Below are 26,303 nucleotides of genomic sequence, written 5' to 3' on the forward strand. Positions count from 1 at the left end.
CCCTGTGACCAACGACATTGGCACAGCAATATACTCCCTCATAGTTTTACAAAGGCAAAGTGACTACTCAAGCAATTAAAATTCAGATTATTTTGCCATCTCTGTCATTTAATATGGCCACAAGTTATTCTGGAAGACTCCTTTTTCCCACTGATAGCAAGCAGCAAACCAGTGAACGTGGAGAGAGCAAATTTGCACTTTGTTTTGGGCCCTGTAGAAACATACATCAATATTTAAAATATGCTTGCTGTTTGACACGGGTGTTCTTCTGCTAAGAGCATATCTGGAATGAATAATCAGGAAATTATAAAAAGATACACACACAGGAATATACACTTCATGGACAGAGCAAACCTCTGCCTACAGATGGTTGGTTAAGTCATGTATGCCCAAATGCAATCAGTCAGTAACACTAAGACGTAAATCGAGGCGAGGATTGACATAATTTCCTTGTAAATTAAGGCTCTGTATTTAGAATGTCATTGTTCTATTTTGTTTTCTGTTAGTGTGACAAACACAAAAACAACTTGGGAAGGAGAGTTTATTTCACCTTATAGTTTATAGTCCATCAATAAAAGGAAGTCAGTGAAGGAACTCAAGGCAGGAACCTGGAGGCAGGAACTGAAGCCAAGGTCATGGAGGAGTGCTGTTTACCGTCTTGCTTCCCATGCTTTGCTCAGTCTGCTTTCTTGGACAACCCAGGACCACCTGCCTACAGTGGTCTGAGTTCTCCCAGGTCCGTCATTAATCTAGAAAATGCCCCCACAGACTTGCCTACAGGCCAATCTGACGAAGACTATTTCTCAATTGAAACTCCCCCTTCCCAGATGACAACAACCTAACTAGGACATCCATGCATCACCTCGAAGTCGCGTTTGGCAGGAGTCATATTTTGTTTCCCAAGGTAGAATGTCTAATCAGAGCATCAAATGAAAGCCGCTTGTAAACTGAAAACCACACATACATTATCATGGATGACTACACTACTGTGAAGTCAACAAAAGAGTCAGAAATGTTCTTGTGCTTATGGGTGTTTTTGTCATAAACCTGATGATCTAAAAATTTCCTGGGCTCAAAGTAGCACAAACTGGGGGCATTTTATGTTTCCTACTATTTTAAGTTGAAACCCATAAGTCTGTGGTTATTTTATACTGAGTCAGGCTTTTCCAGAAATTTCGCCTTACCCTGCTTGATCTGGTGTCCTGTGGTCATCAGTGTTTAAATTGTTCTGGTTTCTTATTTGCCGTGGCTTAAGCTTGGAGTTTTAAAAAATTGTTCTGTTATTCCTCAGCACAGAGTTTAGATACTCTATTTTCCTTGGCCAGGGATTCCCACACTGCACTGGAGTGAACTCAGCGAGGATGTATAGAGAACATGGCTTGTTCCGGGGTTATGTAAGATTGTACTAAGTCAGTTATAATCCCGTCCATCCACTTCACCTCGGAGGGAAATATAGTGGAAATTACTCCTAAAACTCTGCTCTCAATACAACCATCACTTTGGGGTACAGTTTTGAATGCCTGTTTTGGCAACTGGAGCCAACAATAGTGATGCCATGTGTTCCTTGCAGGAAGGTGTAAGGGATCAATCAGATAACGCAGAACAGGGCTAGAAGAAAGTAATAGTAAGTAACAGGCACAGGCATCGGTTACTTTAGCGTTGTACTGAATACTACCCCTCCATGGACTTGGAAATACAAAGTTGCATATTTTGAAGATTCAGCCATTGATTTTTCAGTATAGACTGTTGGTTTTTCTATAAATTTGAATTAAAGTCACACATGTAAATAAGCATATGGGAAAATAGTCATCTTTCTAGTAATAAAGTAAACATAAAGTGTCCCTAGGTTCACTAGGGGAATAGAATCAACAGATTATATATTACATATGATGTAATCATATATTACATATGTAACATAATATATAATATAACAGTACACAAAAAGGATTTATTTGATTGGCTTACACAGGGGAGGCTAGGTAGTCTAACAAGCGCTGTCTGATCTCTGGGGAGCCTGGGAGCTCATTATCTGCTCAGTTCTGAAGGTATGTGCCCAGAAGTCCCACTGTGGCATTGAAGGCCCGAAGGACACTTGGCGAACCCGCGTGCTCCCCTCCTGCACACTCAGTTGATAGAGGAGGACTGCCCTTCCATCAAGGGTCTATGAGTAGCTGTGCTCCCCTGCTGGAACCGCCAGACTATTTGCAAATTATCAAAAAGCAAAGCCACAAACCCAGTGTCCTCAGTGAGAACGTGGCTCATTCACGGGATGTTGAGTGTCGTGCAGTGGGTGGGAGACACGTGGGGAGGAGGTTGATGTACTTCCATCCAGCCACAGGTGACTTGTGCCAAGAATCAAATGCTGACCGGTCTCTTCTAGAAGGCTTAGAGAGCAGCCAACCTTTCCCTAGGGAGTCAGAGACATGAGGAGACTGCTGGAGACTTTAGACATGTGTATGTTTATTTTTTATTATTTTAATTTAAGGGCTGTGCCCATTAGGCCCAATGCACAGCTCTGGTGTAGAATTCAGTGAGGTTTGCTACAAGGACAACAGGTGGAGAGGGGCTGGAGTCTGGAGTGAGCACTGGATGACCTTAGGGCTTGTTATTCATGTTCTTCGCTGCCACAATGTTATTTTGGCAACCTAGGACGATTTTTTTTTTTTTCAGGCTTACCTCTTGAAGCACTTCGAGATGGAATTCCACAACGGCTAGGTTTTACTTTAAAATATTTTAGCATTTAAAAATGTATTTTAAGGCAAACCCAAATATCACACTATTTACCAAGAGGTTCTGCTCCTGGGAAATAGGGAAAGTATTTCCTAAAGAAATAGTTCAAAAGGATAGACTAAGGATCTGTAAAGGAGAGTTGGAGGAGGAGCGAGTAAATGTGATCAGCACATGCATTAGGAAATTGTCGAAGAATAAATAAATAAATAAATAAATATCTTTATATACAAAGATCAATGTGAAAAATTACAAAAAGTATTAGAAGCACTTGATTGTCTGGCAGTAGGGAGACTTTAGACTGATTAAAGAAAGACTGATCAAGACGCTATCATTTGAAAATGGTTAAACCATCACAAACTTGGAACACTGCCTGTGATACAGTATCAGTTTTAAAAACAGAAAATTTTGTCATCAATTTTTTCCTTAATCATGTTTTCCTTGTCGACTGAAAAAAAAAGCGTAAACACAAACAAACAAACAACCCCAACAGCAACACAAACCCACAACAGAGATAGTGAGGCTTCAAGTTGGCTGTTTGAGAGCCACTGTTGCAAAGAGCAATCTACAACTAATCGAATTTTGATCCTTCATCCTTTAGGACAAACTGGAGCCCCCGGAGAGAAAGGCTTTCCTGGAGCTGAAGGGTTCCGAGGACCACCAGGCAGACCTGGACAGCCTGGCTCTTCTGGACCACCGGGGAGTCCAGGTACCTTGCAAGAAAGCCAAGAAAACCCCGAGCGTTCGTGTGACTTGGTGTGCCAGAAAGAGCTGTTCTTTGTGTAGAGCCCTTCTGCCTATCACATGCCTCAGGACCGAGCATGCACACTTACCAAACCTACCCCAACTTCACAGGCTTGCACCGCCAAATGAACATAGATGACCCTATCAGAGAATGGTATCTCCATAGCACTGTCTGAAAGACTTCTCTCCTGTCCCCAGGTGACCCAGGGATACCTGGGCTCAAGGGCCCCCCAGGAGAAGAGGGAGACCCCGGGCCAAGAGGTGACCCGGGATATTTAGGGAGGCCAGGTCCTCCCGGAGTAAAAGGTAAGTAGGGAGAATGTCCAGCCCTCCAGAAAGGGCCAGCCCACTGGGGGCAAAGTCGCAGCTCCTTTCTTGGGCTTGTGACTGGGCTCCAGTAATGCTAGCAGCTGCTTCCCCCATCCCAGGGGGAGGCTTGAGGCCATGCCTTCTGTCAAGGCTTGACTTCTTTTGGGGAAGGCCCAGGGTCTTGGTGTTTCCACCCTATTTCTTCAGAGGATATGTTGCTTGTGTCTGTATGATGCTCTCATCCACTCATTTGCCTCCGCTGACAATCAAGCTTCCTTTGTGCCCTAATTCTGTTGCATTAAGTGTCAGGTGTCATTTTAAAGAAAACATATGGGATTCCAGCCTTCATGGAGCTATTTTGTAAGAGAGATGGTTGTGGTCTCTAACACTGTCTGCTTGCTTAATGCCTTACATGTGAATTATTGTCTTCACAAATGAACCTTTGGGAAACATGATCTGTGTCTAAACCACTGCATAAGAGGTGGCAAGCATTTGAGCCCTGAGAATCGGTAAGATCTCCAGGACCCCCATAAAATGAAATTTCAGAATTAAAGGCATGCTTGTCTGTGTTAAGATATTATAAATAAACTTAAAATAAATAAATAAATAAATAAATAAATAAATAAATAAATATATGTAAAAATAAAACATCTTTAAAATCAGCCTTGAACCTGTGGGTGGGTAAATTACTTGTTGGACAGAGCAGAGCCACAGAGAGGTTAAGGAGAGTTCCAGAGGCTCTGGAATCACTCATCTAAATCTGATGAGGGCATCCAGTCACACGAGGGAAGGAGTCTAGCACTCAGGTTTCCAGATATAGTTTAACTAGCAGAAACGGCTTGGTAGCCACTCAGGTTTTAAGTACTAGCTACAATTAAAAAGCTACAAGAATTGCACAAATGCCCACTTCTTGAGTGGCAAGGTAACATAAGCACTGTCTGCCATGTTTGTAGAGTATATAGGCCATGCTCTGTTTGTGTGTATATGATGTCAGAAGCACAGTTTTTAACCTTGTTAGTCCGCAATATGGAATAGAAGCACATCAGCAACAACAAAAATTAATGGAAAGTATTTTCAGCATTGTGGACACTGATGAAGAGAAAGTTCAGAACTAGGAGAGTGGTGCACCATAGCTGGCCACAGCAGAAAGCAACAGGCATTAAAGGATTTGTATCCATTAATCCATATGGACCGGCTATGGCAGGGTGGTAAGACATGGGGGCTTTTGAGAGAAAGCGTACCCTTTTAAATTGTGTTCACTTTCTTGTGTAGATATAGAAATATGTGTCCTAGCTGTAGTTTTTGTCTTATAGAGGCACTAGTGGTCTGATTACTTGTCTGGCTATAATACAACAAAGTATGCCACAGAATGCCCACTCTTAACAATTATTCTTGTCCTCGCATTCTTCTGCCTTCCCCTCTTTGGACCATTTTGCCTTTTCTTGTGTACCCTGGACACACGTCTAGCAGACCTTCAGAGGACTTTCTTACCAACAGAGCATGATTCTTCTTTTTTTTTTTTTTTTGAAAACCAAAACCTTTTTATAATGTCCTTGGTGCCAGCTGATGCACAGTAAGTATTTTGGTTGGTGAATAAGTAGTTATGAAGTTGGGGGTGAAACAGCGGATGAGGGGCCAGGCTTTTCTTTGCCCTCCCGGACAAGTTAGCTCCTTCTATTTCCTCTTTTTTTTTTTTTTTTTTTTTTTGGTGTTCTTTTAGTCCCAGTTGACTCCAGGACATTGGCTTCTATACATATAATGTTAGTAAAACCAAAGTACTTCTTGGAAGAGTTAAAACCCACTTCTGGAATTAAACGTGTTTGTGTTTTTTTTTTTTTTCAAAGTCCAAATTCTATTCTTTTCATCTTTTGTGCTCCTCACTCCCCAGCTTTCCAAGATTCCTAGCTTTTCAACAAGCGGTGGGGTGATGTCTAATTCTTAGTGTAGTGCTGCAGAGAAGGTGTGTCTTCCTTTGGAAGTTTGCAGCACACCCAGGCATGTACTGGCAAACAAATAACCTGATGGGAGTTCTTGTCCAAATAAGTGACCTCTTGATACTTTCTCCATCTTCACTGATGCTTGTGGTAATGCGAAAACCAGACTCGTGATGAATTGAAAGTTTCACACAAAATGATGAGACTGTTGTTCTGAGGTTTTTCTCTGGTGGCTGTGGACATTTCCTGCCTTTGGCAACCCCTGCAGCCCTCCTGGGCTCCTCTTTGACTTCAACATTCTTCCAGTCTGGAAGGACTTGGTAGGGGTCCAAAAGGAAACATTTCACATTGTTACGGGCTCTCTTTCCACAGCCTTCCAACTCCACACAACAGGAAACATTTCCCAGGGTCTGCAGGTGGCTGTAATATATTCTTCCTTCCCTTTGGAACATTTATCAAATAGCTTCCTATGACATTGCTTAAAAAAAAAAAAAACTTCATAGACGTGAACTCAATCCACAACAAAATCACTATAAAAGCAATTGCTAATTGCCTCCTAATGTTGGGCGCTGAAATACTTGAGTGTCTAGGGAGGTATTGGAAGGTATTTCACTCTCTGCGCGCACCCCTGCTGCAGTGCCATTTGGCTACCACTGGGGGACGCTGTTTCACTGCACACGGCACAACAAGTGATCCAGCCAAACAGATCAAAACAAAACAGTGGGATACATTGTTAAAACTCAAAACATCACAGGATACATCCATTGTTTCAGTTTATCATGCAGATATAAAAACGAAGCCGGATCCAGCAGAAACCCTTTGAACCTAGAAACTAAATATTTGAAGTATGTTTTGAGTAAGGTAGGGAGACCAACTCTTGTTTGAACAAACCAGCTGCTGAACTCAGATGTGTTTGCTCATACAGACTGTATGGATTTTTGAATGCTGCTTGGGTCCAGCCAGAATTAAACTTTAACTTACACACAGGCTACAAGGGCCTTGGTTGCTTGCTTTTTGCCTCTAAGAACATGTACTCACCAAAAAGTTGTACATCCACACAAGATGTGGAGGATGGAAACCTCCTGAGGGTTACCTGTTGGGTGACTGTACTATACGTGGATTGGGTATCTGGGCTAGTGGCTGTTAAAATGGTTCACATTTGTGTTTGTAGAGGGGAATGTGTGCATACTTGTCCATATGTGCACACTTGTGCCTCTGGGCATGTGTGGAGGCCTGAGGTCAATGCCTTCCTGAATTGAATTCCACCTTTTTTTTTTTAGGCAGGGTCTTTTACTCTCAATTGAAGTTCTTCCCAGATGACCTAGTTTGTATCAAGTTGACAACAAAGCAAAACAAACAAACAACAATATAAACTAATGGGACACATACAGAACCTGGAGCCCCCTGGTTGGGCTAGAGTAGTTGGCCAGTGAGCTACAGGGATCTGCCTGTCTCAGTTCCCACACTGCTGGGGTCACAGATATCTGTTAGATCCTTTTCTCTCTCTCTAATGTGAGTGCTGGAGATCAAAACTCAGGCTTTCATGCTTGTATGGCATGTACTTCACTAATGGAAACATCTTCCCAGCCCGGCTAGTTTGAAATGTCTTTTATGAGGAAGAAAATGCCTTCCATCATAGAGCCATGACAAACAGGGCCCCCCATTTCACCCCTACCCCCTTTTCTGTAACTGCATTATTCTCCTGTCTCCCACCCCAGCACTTATCAACCTAGATGTCATTGCTTCTTTGTCCTGTCAGGTCAGGGATTATGTCTTTCTTGCTTCCCATTGTCTCTTCAGTACTTGTCATGAGATACACTCTTGGGAGATGGAGCTGTGTGCATTAGAAAGCCATCTTTATCCTTTCAGTGGGTACTCATACATTTGCTAGCTTAAATCTCGCTTTGGAATCTTTTCCTGAGAAGAGTTCTCAAGGGTTTTCAACCTTTGTTTATAGTTGTGAAGATTTCTCTTCCCCATCAACATCAACGTCAGGGTGGCCAGCTGCCTCCTTTTGCTTGAGACTGTCATAGGATGTGGAATTTCCAGTGGTAAACATTCCAGTCAAACAGTGGCACATTGGCCACCCTATTAACACGTAAACCTTACCAGTGTCCTGGGAGTATAGAGTAGCATTTTTTTTTCTGACTTCAGAACAAAAATATAACCTGTCAGCAAGAGTGGGATGTCTAGCACGGAGGAGGGCACAGTGTGCTGGGGCAGAGGTTAGACTCACTGACTGAAGGAAGAGCAAGCAGGCTGGTCCCTGAGTGCAGCCGGGTGCAGCCTTGAATGGTGGTTGTTAAACAGAAGGACGACCAGAGAGGTGAATAAAAATTCCTCATTACCCAGGAATGTGCTTTGTTAGCCTAATTGCCCTTCATCTGCTCTGTATATATTTTATGCATGAACAACTTTCTGATTTAGAGATGGGACTGATAAAAGCTTTTAGTAAAAGGGGAAAATTATGCTTAAAACCCTGCCCAGATGTAGCTGCATTCAATTTAGAGAGATAACATTGGGTCATACAAGGGTCGGCCAGTTCAACAATGGCAAGGGGCTGGGCTGTGGCAGCCCAGGATGTGTTGATGTGACAATGGAGAGCTGGCAGAGGCTAGGGCAGACCTCCTTTAGCCAAGTCCCCAAGCCATCAATCTTGGTGGCTAACACTCGAGATCAAAAGACATAGAAATAGCAAAATGGTCTCAAAAATTTATTATCATTTTAGATAGATTGCAATAAATATCCAGATATTGGCAGATGAGGAAGGTCGTTGTGTTCTTTTGGTGCAAACTTGAAATACTGGCTCATAAAATAGGAAAGAGGATTGGAAAATAAACTAAGCCAGGACTGTGAAAAGTGGTTAGAAAATAAGAGATTAAGGGAAGATAAGGACACATGCCCTTCCCCCCCCTTCAGTACAAAAAAATATGGCTCATTTGAATCAATCTAAATTTGAGATCCTAAAAGGAGAACAACAGTTGTCTATTTCAAGGGCTGATGATAAATAGGATGGAGCCAATAACTCTGCCATTCTCCAATAATGATTCTCAGAACAAAGGATAATTAGCCCTCAGCTTGTTTACCCATAGGTGGTAGATGACTCAGACTTCTCTGAATTATAGTTGTTGTACAAATGGATTAGAGAAAAATGTGGACTTTGAGCAGAAACTGCAGTGTATTCTTTCACTTTCTCCCCAACTCTTCAACCCTCTCTCTCCTTTCTTCACATTTTGTAATTCACTCATTGAGTCAACAAGTATGTTCAATACTCATGAGGTATAGGGAATATGTTCAGTGTGGGGATAGAAAGACTGGCTAGTCTTAGCCTGGTTTTGGGCTCTGATTCACCCTTGATTCAGGGAGGCAGAGGCCCAAAGACATGATTGTTTTATGGCCTGATTCATCCAGGAGCCCTAGTCAGGCTCCCGTTGGGTACTTCAGGGACCACTCTCCATGTGTTTGATCACATAAGATGATCGTGTTGTTGTCACAAACAGATTGAATGCCAGTCTGAGTGAGTAGTGAGCTGTGTGGAGGAGAGCTTACCTCTGGGTGAAAAAGAACAAGCCCTGGATAGAAAGTCCCGTGATGAACTCGGAAAGTCATTGGGTTTGGCCAAAGGCTGAGAAACACGTGCATCCTAGAATCACACAGTGGGACAAGAAGACACAGTGGGACCCCATGTGCCTGGGCTCTGTACCCAAGAGGGACCCAAGAGCGTGTACCCAAACGCTCACTTGAAAAAGTTAAGCACAATCCATCATCTTCTGATGGAAAACCTCAAGGAGCAATTCCCACTGGAGGCATTTGATGGCAGCGTAAGTAAAGCCAGGCTGGGGGCTTCCTGTTTAGAGCACTCTAGAGCCTTTTGGTTAGTCCGCTCCCATGTGTACCAACATCGGCGGAAGCGTAAGGTCTGGCTTCAGAGGCCGGGTTTGACTTTAGAGGTCACCGCAAAGTCTGTTCATTTTACTGTCAGAAGGTAGCGGGACTCTTCTGAAAGAACTAGCTACAAATTAATAGCTACCGCTGAGCTTGACCCACAGGTCTGTTTTCCAGAGTGGAACAGTGCTTAGTGCAAAACAAGGGGAACAGGTAGTCCCAACACACCGCAGCAGGAATAGTCCTGTTGTTTCGCTTTGTTACCATGGCTACATCTGGAAGGCATTAGGACCAGCACACCCTGCTGGAAAGGGGAAACTCAAACTGGGAAGCAGCAGGCTTGGATTTCCGGTCCTCCAATCTCCATCTCTGTCTACAAAGATTTAGCATCACCAAAATCAAAGGTCACTTCCTGCGCCCAAATGTGGCAATTCTAGACAATCTCCCATCATGAGATAGTTACAGATCAAGCCAAAGAAATATATTTGTTACATCATCTTGTCAGAAAATCTTCACCAAATGAATGTGCTGAAAAACTCTCAGGCTGGATTCCTAACCCCTATGATGACCTCCAGACAGTGATATCTGTCAACTTTCCTTCCTTTGACTCACTCTCCCCTGGCATAGGCATGCAACTGTAGCCAGACTAGGAATGGACAGCTGGTCTAACCTTTGGGACACAGAGTCTGTGTTGTGTTTCAGGGCCCCCCGGGTCTCCTGGCCTGAATGGGTTACACGGTCTGAAAGGTGAGAAAGGAGCAAAAGGTGCCTCAGGTAAGACGGATCAAACTTTGATCAGTGGACCCAGAGATGAAATTGAACCTTTCCCCAGTATTTTTCATGTCACAAGAATTGGGGGGTGAATCCAAAAGAATAACATAGGATATAGACAGTGTTGGAACTATTTCCAGTTCTGTGGATGGCTTATATAAAAGGGATATTTAAGAAAACTTGATGCAGAGGAGTGGCAGTTAATACTACTTTTCTTTTTATTGCTTAGGTCTGTCTGAGTCCTTGCTAAAATGGGACCGGATTGCAAGATGTTACGGAAAACAAATAGTTTTGTTATTTTTTAAAATGTATATCGCCTTGTTTTAAGTATGCCAATGGCTAGCACACCCAAGATCATTTAATTAGTAGTGCTGGCATTCTTTTACTGTGCCTGTCGAGAAAAATTACTTGAATAACTTCCTATTAGTTTTTTTTTTAAGTTTTATTTTTAACCCTTTCAGTGTCTATGTGGGGATATGTGCATGTGAGCACGGGTGCTGGGAAAGGCCAGAGGTGTTGGCTCTCTTTGGAGCTGGCGTGATAGGCAGTTATTTATGAGTTTTAGTACGTGGGTGCTACGGATCAAACCTGGGTCTTCTGGAAGAGTGGCAAGTGCTCTTCACCGCGGCACCCAACCTGCTGTTATTCTTGATATCACAGGCAGGTTAATCTTCAAACACCGCGTTTTAGCCTGTTCCATTTAAAAATCTCTATTGTATTATTCTCTCATTACAAAAGACCTGCAATCAGACATGGTAGTTGAACCCAACTTGTGAATTTGAATAATGGTTAGAAAAGAGATTTTACAGCTAAGTGTTACTCTGTAGTTGGGGAGAGCTGGAACCTTTATGAATTTTATGGATTTTTTGTTGTTGTTGTTGTTGTTGTTGTTCTTAGTAAAAAAAAAAAAAAAAGTAAATTAGAGTAACTTAGGTCACTTAAAATTTGTTTGGTAGCTCTTTCAATTGATCTGGTTAAGTATGTAAGTGACTCTTAGAGGAAACCAAAGATAGCCTCTCCCTTATCAATGGGAAGCTCTACCATACAGTAGTTCATATGGCAGACCAGTCTCCACTCAGATTTCTAGGCAGTTTGTTGACAGTTATACTGTCATAGCCTTTATTTTTGCCTTTTGAAACAGTCCCTAAAATAATGGTTCTTAAAATCCGGGACATAATTTCTCCCCTCTCCCCCAAAAAAACAAACCTGTGGTTGGTCATTGCAATGAGTCATAAGAAAGAAATGGAGACTTAACGGATTGAACATCATTGAAGCAGGAGTTTGGTCTCTGCAGAACCATTCACTTTCTCTGCCACACTCTTGCTGGGTTCTTTTTAGGCGCTGTGTCAGGTACAAACAAGGAGAAGACTGCAATACTGATGCTGTTTTTCTCATTAAGGTTTGTTTGAAATGGGTCCACGTGGGCCAATGGGAATGCCTGGGCTAAAAGGAGAGAGAGGTGACCCTGGGAGCCCAGGGATTTCTCCCCCGGGCTTTCCTGGAGAAAAGGGCTTCCCAGGACCTCCAGGTAAGAAGCAGCATACTTTGATATTTCCTCAAGAGCTAATTTGATACGTTTTAGATATGATGAGGCTAACACAGGAACCTGTGCTTCCACAGGGAGACCAGGACCACCTGGCCCCGCAGGGGCCCCAGGAAGAGCTGCTAAGGGTGGCATTCCTTATCCAGGTCCACCTGGAGACTTGGGACTTCCTGGCCCTGATGGCCCAAGAGGTATGATGGCATCATGGCTGAGGATGGCCAAGAAAGTAGTCTCTTCCTTAGAAGCTACAAGCTAGATATGTCTGTAGCGTCTCACAGAGAAGTGCCAAAGCTGCTCTAACAACTTAGAAGCTGGATGAGTAAGATGCACCCAGACAGGCAGTATAGTTAGCAGTATTTCCTAGGACCAGAAACAGAAAACAGCTCTCCCATTCTTCTTTATCAACTTCATCAGGCTCCTGCTGTCCAGGTACAGAGGTGGAACAAGCATTTCTGATCACTAGATTGAAACTGCCTGTCCTAAGAGCTCACTAGGAAAGAGTTGTGTCCTCCTTGTTTTTTAGCACCCGTCAACTGGCCCAGAGGGACAGGACCCATGCCTGTCATGTACCTAGAAAGTCTGCACATAGGCTGTCAGTAGCACCTGCTGCCTCTCACTGCTTCACAAGGATGGCCTCTGGCAGGGCAAGATTCTGGAAGTTATTAATAGCTAAAAGAAGTGGTGGTGGACTAGGTTGGTCGAAGAGTCAGGTGAAGAGCATGGTTTAGTGATGGATTCTTCCTTATGGATAGCCACATACAGACTGGCTCATAAACCTCATAAGGAGACACAGACCTGCCTTCTTAGATGTTTTTTAGAAATTTAGTAAGGGTGGGATTGTATAGAGAAAATGAAAGCAATAAAAAAAAACTGTGCCAGGAAGCACAGAAATTAAGTGGAAGTAGAGTCGGGGTCAGCTCACTCCTATATATAGATATTTCTTTCAACATAAAATTATAATTTTGAGGGAACATTCATTTCTCATCAACTATATTTTCTTAAAACTTCATCCACCCATCTACTTATCTACCCACCCATTCATCCATCAAAGCTTCAACCCACATACCCGTCCATTCATTCAACCATGCATTTATCCACCCACCTATTCATCTATCTATCCATTCACCACTCACTCATCCACCCAGGCACACACTCATCCATCCACCCACCCATTCATCCACCCATCCATTCATCCATTCATACACCCACCCACTTAGCTATCCACTCATTCATCCATCCACTCATCTATCAATCCAACCATCCATCCATCCATCCATCCATCCATCCATCCATCCATCCATCCATCTATTTACTCACTCACCCAGCCATACATTCATCCATCCACACACTCACCTGGCTAACCATCCAATTAACCACCCAATCACATGCTCTTCCTCACCCCCCACTCATCCATCCATCCATCCATCCATCCATCCATCCACCCACCCACCCATCCATCCATCTTGTTAAAATAATGAAATGGTTGAAGATACAAACCATTAGCTAGTATTTTCCAAATGGTTCCGAAGGGAAAGGGGTCTAGTATAAGTCTTTTTAGTTTAATAGTTACTAACCTAACTTTTCTGACCTTGGACCCTGTAGCCCACAGTTTGTATTTCACTTCTGATACTGTTGATTTCTTTGTGCTTCTGATTCTCTACATACGCTGTTTGCAAATCATGATATTTCTTTCCTTGAGAAACCCTAAAACCACCAGTATTCACTTTTGTCTTTGACTGAAAGAATGTTTTTGCCTCCTCCCTGCATCAGGAGTACCTGGGCCTCCAGGTCCCCCTGGGAATGTTGACCTTCTGAAAGGGGATCCAGGTGACTGTGGTTTGCCAGGACCACCTGGCTCCCCGGGCCCACCAGGCCCTCCAGGCTGTCAGGGTGCCCCAGGATGTGACGGAAAAGATGGACAGAAAGGTATGAATGCTGGTATTCTTTCTGTCATGTGTGTAGATTTTTTTTCCTTATCTTATTTTAAGAATCTGGGATAAAGTGATGCCATTCCTATTTCTTGTGGAAACAATGAGGCCATTTCTAAAATGTCCTGGCTTCCTCTAAAAAGTCCTCGAGTTTGAATAAAAATCAAAAGAAAGACACTGGAAAGGCTGGGGTTGGTAGAATGCCCTCGGTTTTGATGCCCAGCGTCTCATAGACTGGATGGTGTGTTCTCTCGTTATTTCAGCACTTGCGAGGTAGAAGCAGGAAGATCTGGAGTTTGTAATATTTTTCTGCTATATTGTGAGTTTGAGGCGAGCCTAGGGTACATGAGACCTGTCTTATAAGTAACTATATAAGTAACTATGCTAGGAAAGGAAAAGTATGTACCCTCTGGACCAGAACCAAGCAAGAGAAATATAGGGACCCTTGTATGTATGATTTAAAAACGAAGAAGCCACATTTAAGAAGTGAAACTAGGCAGGCATGGTAGCTCATGTATATAATCCCAACATATGGAAGGCTGATACATAAGAATTTCTGTGTCCAAGACAAGCTTGGGCTGGCTGAATAGTACATTTCAGGACAGCTTGAGCTATAGACTAGGACCAGGTCTCAAAATGCCCATCTTCCCATTAGATATTTTTTTGAAAGAAACAAGCAGAATTAACTCTTGTACTTTATCCAATAAAATGTGTTACAATATTATTGTTTTAAATATATAATCAGCCTAAAATTACCACGAAGATATTGCTGTGCCTCCCTCGAGTACTCCCCTCCCCCTGCCAGCCACTGAAACTCAGTGGGTATCACTCTTATTCCAGCCCAGACCAGTATGGACTGATCACATTTCATGTGCTCACTAGACATACTTAGCTTGGAAAGTAGCTTCCTGGAGCATTCCTGGAACATTTTTGTTGAAAAGAGACTAACGGGTATTTGTTCTCAACTTCCTTATTTTATAAGAAAGAGGTCTGGGTTCCAAAATCCCACCTCTGACATTTCCAGAAAAAGACCCAGTAATTAGCACCTTACGCCTGAGTTCTGAATTGAGTATGAAACACAGCAAAAGATTAAGGCAGAGGGGAAACCAAAATTATCCCAAGGCTGTGACAGCCACGGTACAAAGGCTATCTGTGGGGTTGTGTAGCGCACATCTATGCAACAGCATGCAGCAACCTCTTTATCAGCTATGAAATATTTTATAAAATCTATAAAGCCCACGGTGATGCTGTAACTTACATGTACAGAATCAGACGGAAGTGCCACCAGACATGCCATGAAGCTGACGTGTCTGCAGCATGCATCTTCAGCTGGACATCAGCTTTAGAGCTAGGGATATAGCATGCCAACTTAGTCACAGTGACCTAGCTAAGGGCAGGGACATTAGAAATAGTGGTATGTGAGGCTGATGGTTCAGTGCCTGCAAAAGCGCTTGCTGTACAAGCATGATGAACTCAGCTGAATCCCTGGAAATAGAGAAGTGACTTCACCAAAGTGTTCTATGACCTCTATACCTGCCCCATCTCTCTCTCTCTCTAACACACACATAATTGTAATATGTTTTTAAATTAAATATTAGTGAAAGCGCTATCTGTGCTTCCTGCCTCACTCCCATTCTAGGAAGCACACCAGCCAGTTCATGCTTTTCTGTCACAAGGATAGGGAGTCCTATAATCTACAGCTATGTACTGGACATCTACTGCAGGCTAGAGGGTACTCAAATTTGAATAGCATCTACATGGACCAACAAGGAGAGGATGCTATGGGTGGGCCTGACTCTAAGATGTAGAAGAAGATGGTGGTGGGACCTCCAGCCATGCAAACAACTTACTTCAGGCACCTCTCCTTCCTTTCCACACAGTTACAATGCTTTGATGTCCTCAGCGAATATTCAGAATACAGGGCTTTGCATATTTTTGTATACTTTCAGCTTGATATGCCTTCTCATTGGCCCCTGGGGCTTTTTTGTAGAGGCAGTTCTCAGGTTTCCAGGCAAAGCTCCTCCCTCCCATTGGCTCCGTCCTGCTCTCTTTTGGAGCAGAACTTAAAACTATTCTACTCAACCAGTTCTAGACAATGTGATGCCACTTTCAATGCCTTCATCCTTATCTTTCCTTTAGGACCAATGGGATTCCCAGGGCCTCCAGGGCCACCTGGTCTTCCTGGAGAACCTGGAGAAAAGGGATTACCTGGCCCTAAAGGCAGAAAAGGGCCAACAGGCCCTCCAGGTAAGCTCCTGGTGACCATGTCCATATATATCCATCCATGTCCACCCATAAGCCATGTCTATACAGCCTCCCTCTAAGCAGTTACTATGAGGATCACTGTTTAGAAGCCATTGTGGCATACTTATGAGTTAAGCACTTCTGACCTAAGGAGTGTTTTGTTTCAGACTGCCTCATCAAATCTCACATCTGATAAACTATCCATACAAACATGCTGAAGAATTAAGAGCTGGCCTCACATCCTCACATATATTATTTATATAAATATCTGTTTGTTTTTCACCCATGAGACAGAGGAGGATTTGACTACTGTTAAGATTGTTGGCTTACTTATTGTCCTCAAATTTCCATAGATGTCTTGTCTATTTTCTGAAAAGCACATTTGTTCCTGTTGGATGAGAGACTATTTGATGTAATTATGTAGTTAATATATTTTTTTAACCATAAGGATGAATTGGGAAGAGAAAGGGCAAACAGACATATGTGTGTAAGGTTACAGGAAATAATGTCTTTAAAGATCCCCAAACAGTATCATAGATACGTAGTGATAATTCACATTGTTTTGCAATGTTTATGGCACTGTAATCTAAGGTACAAATATTGCACATTACTTCATCGAGGGTCATGGTTCAACAAGACAGAAGGTTGATACTTGGATTCTTCTTGCTTTCTTTCTGTGCATATAACCTATAAAACATGACAAATTAATGCAGAATTTTCAGAAGCCTGCAAGAGTCACAATTCCTATACACACTCATTCGGGACAATTCACCATAGAAAATCGACTAGAATTGTCCATTTCCCGAGAGAACTTCATTTCAAGTCCTTGTGAAGATGAAAACTCCATTAGTACAGAATCGTAGCTGCTCCCATCGATCACAGCGACACAAACTCTTTTTGTAAATATAGCGTTGTCACTCTGCTTGTCAGTGATGCTCCCTCAAAGCATTATTTACGTTCTCAGCCACCGGTTTCACTTTTGTCCTCACTCACAAATTTAAATTTTCTTTCCACCACGTGAAAAATGTCGCCTGGTTTTGCATTTCGGCAACGGATCTCCTCAGGCTGCAGAGGTAAGAGTTACTGCGGAATGGATAATTTCCCTTGACTCTGTTTGCTGGCCATTTCTGCATTTGCCCTGCCCACTGTGTTTGTGAGTTAAAACTGCTGCTTTTTTTTTTTTTTTGTAAGTGGAGTTTCTGGAGTCATAAAAGGTTTTAATGCGTTGGCTTCTTCATTGCAGTGATAGAAACCTCATATTAGCATCCTGGTGATGACCCTCATTACAGGTTTTCAAAGTGAGATAGGCGTTCCGCTCACAGAAGTTCAGGTCAGGCTGTATGTGTAAGTGCCCTCACTGTGGGATGCCACAGGGCATGATAGTGTAGCTCATTTTATGATTCCGACAATCTGAACATATATAACATATCCACAGTGAGTAGCACCAACATTACTAAAAGATGGAACTTGTACCTTGTGAGAGGCATATGTCCATTTTCAAGAACAAATTTATTTGTATGCTAAAAATATAATGTTCACATAATACTCTGTCATGCCAAAGGAATGTGTGATTTTGTATCTGGCATTAAAAAAAAAGAATTTAAAAAAATGTTCCCAAAAGAGGAAAAAACAGACATGTGTGTTGGTTCACACATGTAATCCCAGCATTGGGAAGCTAAGGCAAGAGCATTTGCCATGTCTTCTAGGCTAGCCTGGGCTGTAGACTGAGATCTTTTCTCAAAAATCCACCAAAAAGGGGCGGCAGAGAGAGCTCAGGAGCTAAGAGCACAGGCTGCTGTTCTAGAAGACTAGGGTTCGAATCCCAGCACCCACAGAGCATCTCACAATCTTCTGTAACTCCATTTCCAGGGGATATGATGCCCTTTCTGGCCTCCACAGGCACCAGACATGCATACAATTCACATACATACATGCAACCAAGCACCCATACACATAAAATTAAAAGAAAATCATAAACCCACCCCAGAAAACAAAAAAGAGAAAAAACAAGGAAATTGTGAAGATGTGCATTTTTTTTTCTTTCGAGGTATTTGTTATTGCTCTACAGAAAATTACCCTCATACATTATCTCTAGGGATTTTATAAGAGCCCGTTTATCCCTTTTTCTCTCAGCTTCTACGTTATTAAAAGGTAAAGGAAAACACAACAAAAATATTAAAAAATCATATTATTTTAAATACTCATAATTTAAAACTAAAGTTGGATGTTGAATGGGTTTTTGTGTCTGCCTTCTGTGTGTGATAAGCTGGAATTCATTTAAAGATAATATCACAATCCTCACATAGAGTCCAGCTAGAACAGGAGAGGAGTCTCACCTCTATAAGATGAGCACTTGGTAGACCGAGGCAGGAAGGTTGTTTGATGGAAATTATCATGGGCTCTACAGTTTAGTGAGATGCTACCTTAAAGAATAACAAAACAAACAAACAAACCAGCCGAGCTCTCTCAACTTGCCCTCTTCTTGGAAAGGTCCAGCTTATCCTGGGAAAACAGGAGACATTCCTGTGCATTTCTCAGTAGCCTTGGGGCAAAGTCAAGTTTTATACTCAGCTGGATAGATTGTGAAAAGTGCACTGGGTGTGTGTTGCTTATAGTTTCTTGGCATGTTTTATGAAAGGCTAAATTCCAAGCAGCTTGCAGACCTCAGGTCCATTCTGTAAAGGCAGAGGAAGTACTATGTGTGTTGAGTCAACGCTCTGTAGTGAAGGCCACAGCTTCACAGATTTTCTTGCTCCTTCATTATTGGTATCTCACATTATTATATGCATTTGCTTGAACCTTGAGAAAACTGTAACTAAAAAAAAATGGTGTGTTCCTAAGCATTTATTTTCTTAGACGTTATCATACATAGTATGAATCCTTTGGCTGTGGCTGTAGCTCAATGGTAGAGTATATGAGTATCCATGGGGTCCCACATCACAGGGGCAGGCATGCATGCACACAGTCACACACATGCAGACACACAGGGGTGGGGTGACAGAGAGAGCAAGATGGAGAAATATAGAGACAGAGGGAGACACAGAGGCAGGACAACTTGATGATATGCTGGTAAGGAAGGTATGTTTGGAATCAGAGCCTCCTGGATTGTCATGTGGACCCTGCAGTGTTTGGAGTGTGTAACTATAAATACACAACTTATCCCTGGGGGTTTCTTACCTGCGATAGTCTGGAAACACAGAGCATGGCATGGTTGTCTGGAGTGTGGAGTGATAAAGCGCTTCGCACAGTTCCTGGTATACACACGACCTTCGATATCTCTCCGCTGCTCTCTGAACTGCTCAGTGGTATTTTGGGCTTCTGTGGATGCTTCAGAGTGAGGGACTGAAGCTTTGGGAGACAGAGCATCTTGCAAGTATTAAATATAAGCAGTATTTTAAGAGCTGTCAGACCCCCAGTGCACTGGTCCTCACGGTCAGATTGCCTGGTCAACACTGATCATCTTGCTTGAGAACACTGTAGAAGTGCACGTTAGATCCCGCTTCAGACCTCTCGACTCAGAAATTGCTTTCAAGCCAACTGGCTGACAGTTCTAAAAGTCAGGACCCAGCTCTGCGGGGGTGCTTCTCAGCTCTGGCTGACTCTAGAATCCCCTGAAGAATTAAAATCATACCAAGCCTCGGGTTCCACCTTACAACACCCCAGGGATCCCATGCACAAAACCCTTGAAAATCATTTGTAGCCGGATTTATCAAGCCCAAAGTTGAGGACACAGCTGAGACTCCCAAGTGCTGCAGTCCTCCTTTGGGTCGGGGGCGCAGCTAACAGGTTATCTTTGTGGTTCGTGTAGATGACCCCAACATTCACTCAAGATTAGAAAGTCGCTGTAGGACGGCCTTTGGTCATCCTGAACTATGTCGGGGTAACTGATACTGGGCAAAGCCACCTGGCTCCAGCATCCTGATTTAGGAACATACCAAACTGAGCTTGAGGGACCCCAAGTTCCTCTTTTCAGTGACACCTATGACTAGCTTACTAGTGAAAAACGGCACAAAGGTTGGAAATCCCTTGAAAGTCATCAAAGTATTGTTCCATCGGCCAAGAGGCAGTAATCGCCATTTCTGCTTTCACTGTCAGCCCATCTCTCATCCCTATCAGTTGGTCTCTTAATCCATAAAGTCTTAGTTGAAGATTTGGGTGCATCCCTGCAGGGAGCAAGGCCAGTTCCTACCATTGTGGAGATCACACTGGACTGTTGAAGACTCTTGTTAAGATTTTAGCACTGTGTCAGGAATCCATCATGTAGCAGAGGCTGCAGAAAGAGCTGTGAACCCATTATACACCATTGATTCTAACCACAGGTGAACCTGGGCCACCTTCAGATATGGACCCTTGTCCTCGAATCCCGGGACTTCCTGGAGTGCCAGGCCTGAGAGGACCAGAAGGAGCTATGGGGGACCCTGGACAGAGAGGACCCCCTGGACCAGGTATGGGCTTCTCTGAGTTCATTGTCAAAATGAGAATCTAGGTGTTTTATAATGTTGCTCTTCAAGAGGAATCTAAATAACTAGAGAGCAATTCTGTGAAAACTCCCTTCCTTCCCTCTTTCTTTTCTTTTCTTTTCTTTCTTTCTTTCTTTCTTTCTCTTTTAATGCCTATTTTATTTTATTATGTATAAAGAGCTTAGGACCTCTGGTCATCATTAGCACACACTCGATGCCTTCCCCTTCCTTCCTTCCTTCCTTCCTTCCTTCCTTCCTTCCTTCCTTCCTTTCTTTCTTTCTTTCTTTCTTTCTTTCTTTCTTTCTTTCTTTCTTTCTTTCTTCCTTTTATGTGTGTGTATCAACACAAAGAGAACTGGATTCTAGATCCACACATCTTTTCTATTCTTGTGTTAACCCCTACTGAAATCTTTTATATTTGGCAGCTTTTGGAAGGTGTGTTTGGAAACCCCATAGCCTGTCAGAGTAGATGCCCTATTCTCATAACTGTTAGCTTGGTTTTGAATAACAACAACAAAAATAAAAATTAAAAAAAGCAACCAATCAAACAAACAAAAATGATTAAATTGGGAACCAGTGGAGCAGAAACAGCTCATGAGAAGAGAAAAGGAAAGGAGCCACATGGAAGATGGAGAAGGAAACAACGGGGAGCATTTCTAAATTCTGGCAATGGCTGCGTTTTTCCTGGAATTGCCCTGATGAGAACTGGTCAGTCATTGTCAGGGTGGAAGGACCACTGTTAGCACACAAACCAAACTGTCCTGGTAAAACAAAACAAAAAAAAAACATATATTCTCCACAGTTTATTTTCTTCTTGCCGATCCTGCCAGCATTGGGTGATTTGGCTGAGCTAAATCTGGAAAGCACAGACCTCTTCAGACCAGTTGTGGTGCCTTTGAGTTCAGCATCTGTGTACAGGGTGTCAGAAGGGAGGCTTGGGGCCTGCCTCTCTCTTTCTTCCTCCACTGCCTGGCTGTGACATGGTTCTTTTCAGTGCAGTGCCAAAGGATGTGGAAGTCGACTAGAATTTTGTATCCCTTGTTTTCCTACCACCCTAGAGACCAGAAAAGCCTGGGAGTGGGGTTCTTACTGCTCACTGTGGGATCCCCACAGGGTCATGGGTCATGGGGTGGGGGGAATGCCTGCTAAATGCTTGATGGAGGAATACACCACATCCCGAGTGCCTCTGCCTCCCAAGTGCTGGAATCAAAGGCGTGCACCGCCACCACCCTGGCTTGGTGAAGTACATTCTACGGAGGCATGAGGAGCTCAGTTGAAACCCCCAGAATGAATGTAAAAGAGTTGCATGCAGCCAATGGGCCTGCAACCCCAGGGCTGAGAAGGCCAACACAGTAGGAGCCCTGGGACTTGCTAGGCAGCTCATCTAGGTAAGTCAGCAAGCTTCAGGTTCCATGAGAGACCCTGGCTAAAAAAAAAAAAAAAAAAAAAAAAGTGGGGGAGGGGGGACTGGAAGGAAGGTGATTGTCAAGGAAGTCACTTGACTCCAATTTCTTGTCTCTGCACAAACATGCACAACTACACACGTGCACGTGAACACATTCACGCTAACCAAAACAACAGGAACAAAAACAACAACAAACTTACTACAGGAGTTTAAGCAAAGGAAAGCAAAGCAAAACAAAACAAAAACAAAAACAATCTAAGTAAACACAGCTTTAAAAGGCACAGTTGGCTATCTGACCATTCTTATTTCTGCACGTGTTTTTAAAGAGTTCGTCTTACCACACTGTTTTGCAAACTGCTGTTCTTAACATGCCATTAGTTCTGTGTCATTACATATTTTCCGACAACATTGTCTGTGGCAGCTGCAGAATATTGCATTATTTGATTGTGCCATAATTCATTTAACCACCGCTTTCATGAATTATTTATCGATTGTTTTGGTGGCAGCACTCTGTAAGAAATGAATGAATACAACAAGGCCCTGCCCTTGGAGCAGCAGGCAAAGGGAAAGTGAAGGTACTGAAAATAGGCTGTGATGTCCTGAAGGTTAGCAGAGGTAACTCAATTTACCTGGGGAGAGGAGAGAGAAATAGAGATGTGGAGACAGCTGAAGCCTGTGATTTCAAGCCCTTTGGAAGTTCCAAATTCCTCCCTTTACCCATCATTCCAAGAGACCTTTTTAAAAACACATATTCTGGCCCCAGACTATACTTCCTGGTTTGTCAAGTGTGGATTGGGCTGTGAGATTTTTTTTTTTTTTTTTTTTTTTTTTAGCGTTTTGGGTGCTGCTGCTGTTCTGGGACCACCTTAAATACATTTAAGGTGGTCTCATTTTTTTCACTCTGATAAGCATCTCCTAAGGCATGTCTGTCTGGGTGATGACCATTCCATACTTAAGCATCTCTGGTTATATCAGAGAGGAAGCGAGATGGCTCGGAAGGGACGCTCTGAAACTTTGTACGCTGCTCTGGCTCTCCTGTACACAGAGGCTGGCTCCGAGACAAGTTAACTGCCATTGCTGGGCCGAGAGCAAAAGCGATAGAATGAGCAGTGAGTGAGTCTGTTTGCTACAGTTATTGCAGGTACTGTTTTCTTAATGTACTCTCTCTTGAGTTCTCTCTCTGGTGTTAAAGGCTGGCAGAAAGAGGCGGAGAGGTGACTCAGTGCTTAAGAGTGCTTGCTGCTGGGAGGCAGAGGGAGGCGGATCTCTGAGTTCCAGGCCAGCCTTGTCTATAGAGCAAGTTCCAGGGCAGAAAGGGCTATGCAGAGAACCCTGTCTCAGAACAAACAAACAGTCATGAGGACTAGAGTTCATATCCTAGCACCAGTATTGGGCAGCTCACAAACACCCATGACTCCACCTTTGAGAGGTCCATGCACTCTTCTGGCTCTGTGAGGACCTGAATATGTATGTGCACACACACACACACACACACACACAGACCTCGTGTGTGCACACACATGCAAGGGTGTACACGCACAGAGGAAGGAGACCTTAAACAACATTAGTTTCTAGAAAAAAAAAAAAAAAAGAATAGGCAGAAAAGTTGCCAAAAGGAGGAGCAGAAACAGAATAGACAGAAACGCAGGGTTTTCAAAATATACCACCAAGTTCATTGCCAGAATGAGTTGTGAACTTCAAGGCCTAAAGTTGTAGTTACCAAAACGTGGTCCCCAATACTAGCCGCATTAGCACCGTGTGGAAAATTGCCAGAAATGTAGATTTTCAGGACCTGGGCCAGCCCATGGGGGCAGATGCTGATTCATGGCCAAATCTGAAAGCTGCCATTTTGGACTCTTCTGGGTTTCTGTTCTCAACAGCAGCAGGGCCTGTGTGGCTGTAACTTGTTCTGGCATGATGGCAGAGGAAGCCTGGAGCCGAGGGCACTCTAGGCTAGTCAGTTATTGAAGCAAGAGTGTGAAACCCAGCCAGGGCCTAAACTAGGGCAGCAGAGGGAACTGCAGAGGAAAGGGATTTAGTGCGAGCATGGAAGGAAGTGATGTCTGCCATCCCGATGTTGCCAGCTTGCAGAGCCCGGACCCTGCACCCTTCTTCAGGATAGAGGTGGTGCTTGACAAGACAGGATCTGGATAGCATCTTTGGTCAGTTCACTTATTTTCTAGGTTCATCCCTGTCATCGGCAAAGTTTCTTCTCCCTGCATCCCCTCATCTCTTGGTTCTAGAGGGCAAGTCTAAGATTAAGGCAGCCACAGGATTGGCTTTTGAGGTTCTTTTCTCTTTTCCTTAAAGACCCCACCCAGATTGGGTTTCCCTAACATAAGACCTCGATTTGCCTTCATCATATCTTTAAAGATATTGTTGTCAAAAAAATCAGCATTCTAAGCCACTGGGAGTTAGGAATTCAATATGAATTAGGAAGAAGGGTCGTACACACCAGCCCATAATAATATTCAAGGCAGGGGCTTAACAAGAGTCCAGAAACATGGAGAGGGCTAATGACTCAGCTAATAGCAGAAACGGCAGCACATGACGGGCATAGGCGTTGCCATGACCCCATAGAAGCTGCAGTTAAGGAACTGGAAAGAAGAAGAACGATGCCAAGCACTTAAAATACCCTGCAAGAGGAGTATGAGTGTGCCAAGATCCACAAGCACGTGACTGTGCCAAGACCCACAAGCACGTGTCTGAAGTTTGTCAAGAGCTGGGGCAGGGCCTGATGGAGGCCAGCTCTACCCATTCTCCCCGGCTAGTTCATGTGTGCTCTCCATTCCTGCTGAAGTTTCTCTCTCCCTCCCAGAGTAAGTGCAGACTGGGGCATTTATGGCTGCTGTGAAGACTCAGTTAATAATTCGCAGGAAGAGGTTAGCTTGACAACAGCATGTCATAAACCCTTGATAAAAAGCCATTCTGGGAAACCAAATCCCAAACTGGGCATGGTATGGTACATGCCTTTAATCCAAGCACTCAGGGGCTACAGATAGGCAGATCTCTGAGTTTGAGGCTAGCCTGGACTATAGAAGGGGTTCTGGGACAGCCAGGGATACAGTGAAACCCTGTCTCAAAAACAAACAAACAAACAAACCAAACCACAACAAAAATTAATCTTATTAAGTTTGACCCACTTCTCCATCCAGATTTTTTAAAACATCACCATGAAAGAATACTTGATCATAAAAGCATTACATGTTCAATGTTTTCTAAAAGGAAGCAAACAGACAAAAAACAGTAATGAAGAAATTGGGATAACCTCCCTTTCAACACCTCCCTGGTCTAGGACTACTGATAAGACGAAATCCTTTACTAGATTGTGACGTCACTTATGTCAACTTGCTCCACCTTTAAGGACCTCCATTTCCCCAGTTTCTTTGGGGAGGTCATAAGCCAATGTCATGCACTTGGGTAGACCAAATGAGTAGAATCAATGTCATCAAAGCGGGAGAGAGGTCAGAGGCAGCTCACGGGATGCACATGCTGTAGTTTTCACCACTATCGGCATGTACTTTCCTGCAGGGTGCAAAGGAGAGCCTGGGCTGGATGGCAGGCGGGGTCAGGATGGCATCCCTGGACCTCCTGGTCCTCCAGGACGCAAAGGTGACGCTGGAGAGGCTGGCAGTCCTGGAGCAACAGGTAGAGTTTCCCTCTCTTCCCTTTCCCCTAGCACTGCAGTCTTTGCTCTTCGCAGCTTCTGATGTGGATGAACAAATAGACTTGCCATGGATATCAGCTCTGCAAGTATCAGGGGGGATTTTCATGTTTTCTGTTTTATGCTAACCAATCCCAATCATCCAGGAGGTGTTTTTTTGTTTTGTTTTGTTTTTAGTCTTTAGTAACCGGAGGGGGGCTGCATCACTTTCTAAGACACCCCTCCTGTACCCATAGGTGAAAGCCTTGGGCTTCTTTGAGCCTCTCTGAAGAGCGTATTTGCACATGACCTGCACATTTCCTCCCATGCACTTGGTGTGTGTGCACATGTTCAAGTGTGTGCACATGCATGTTTGTGGCTAGAGTTCTTCCTCAGCTGCTGTCCACCTAGTTTTTGATCCTAGGGTTCTTGCTGACTCAGGAGCTTACCAACTGGCGAGGCGACCCCACCAAGGAGCTCCAAGAATCCTCTTGTCACCATTCCTGTAACACTGGGTTACAGATGTAGCTGTCTTTAATGGCGTTCCTGGGGATCTAGCTCCCTTATGTTACCTAAAGTGACATCAGCACTGTGGGTCATTGCTATGCTGCATCACTTAGGGAAAACTAACAAGGAACAGAGCCTGCATGTTTAATTCAGAAGCAATTAAAAAAATACATTTTCAGTTCTCCATTGAGTGGCCAGCCCTT

The 26,303-nt window shown here is 43.5% G+C and overlaps 1 protein-coding gene across 1 annotated transcript in view; it reads left to right on the forward strand.

Moving 5' to 3' along the window:
- Positions 1-26,303, forward strand: part of Col4a4 (collagen type IV alpha 4 chain) — a 112,939-nt gene that overhangs the window by 82,387 nt on the left and 4,249 nt on the right. The window contains exons 36-45 of the mRNA XM_055616421.1: positions 3,329-3,436; positions 3,670-3,777; positions 10,302-10,373; positions 11,770-11,898; positions 11,991-12,104; positions 13,684-13,839; positions 15,981-16,088; positions 17,150-17,158; positions 20,405-20,530; positions 25,482-25,598. Coding sequence (XP_055472396.1) covers positions 3,329-3,436; positions 3,670-3,777; positions 10,302-10,373; positions 11,770-11,898; positions 11,991-12,104; positions 13,684-13,839; positions 15,981-16,088; positions 17,150-17,158; positions 20,405-20,530; positions 25,482-25,598 — 1,047 coding nt within the window. The remainder of the gene's footprint in view (positions 1-3,328; positions 3,437-3,669; positions 3,778-10,301; positions 10,374-11,769; positions 11,899-11,990; positions 12,105-13,683; positions 13,840-15,980; positions 16,089-17,149; positions 17,159-20,404; positions 20,531-25,481; positions 25,599-26,303) is intronic.

This window comes from Psammomys obesus, unplaced genomic scaffold (assembly GCF_907164565.1).
Source record: "Psammomys obesus unplaced genomic scaffold, mPsaObe1.curated_primary_1811, whole genome shotgun sequence".
NCBI lineage: Eukaryota > Metazoa > Chordata > Mammalia > Rodentia > Muridae > Psammomys > Psammomys obesus.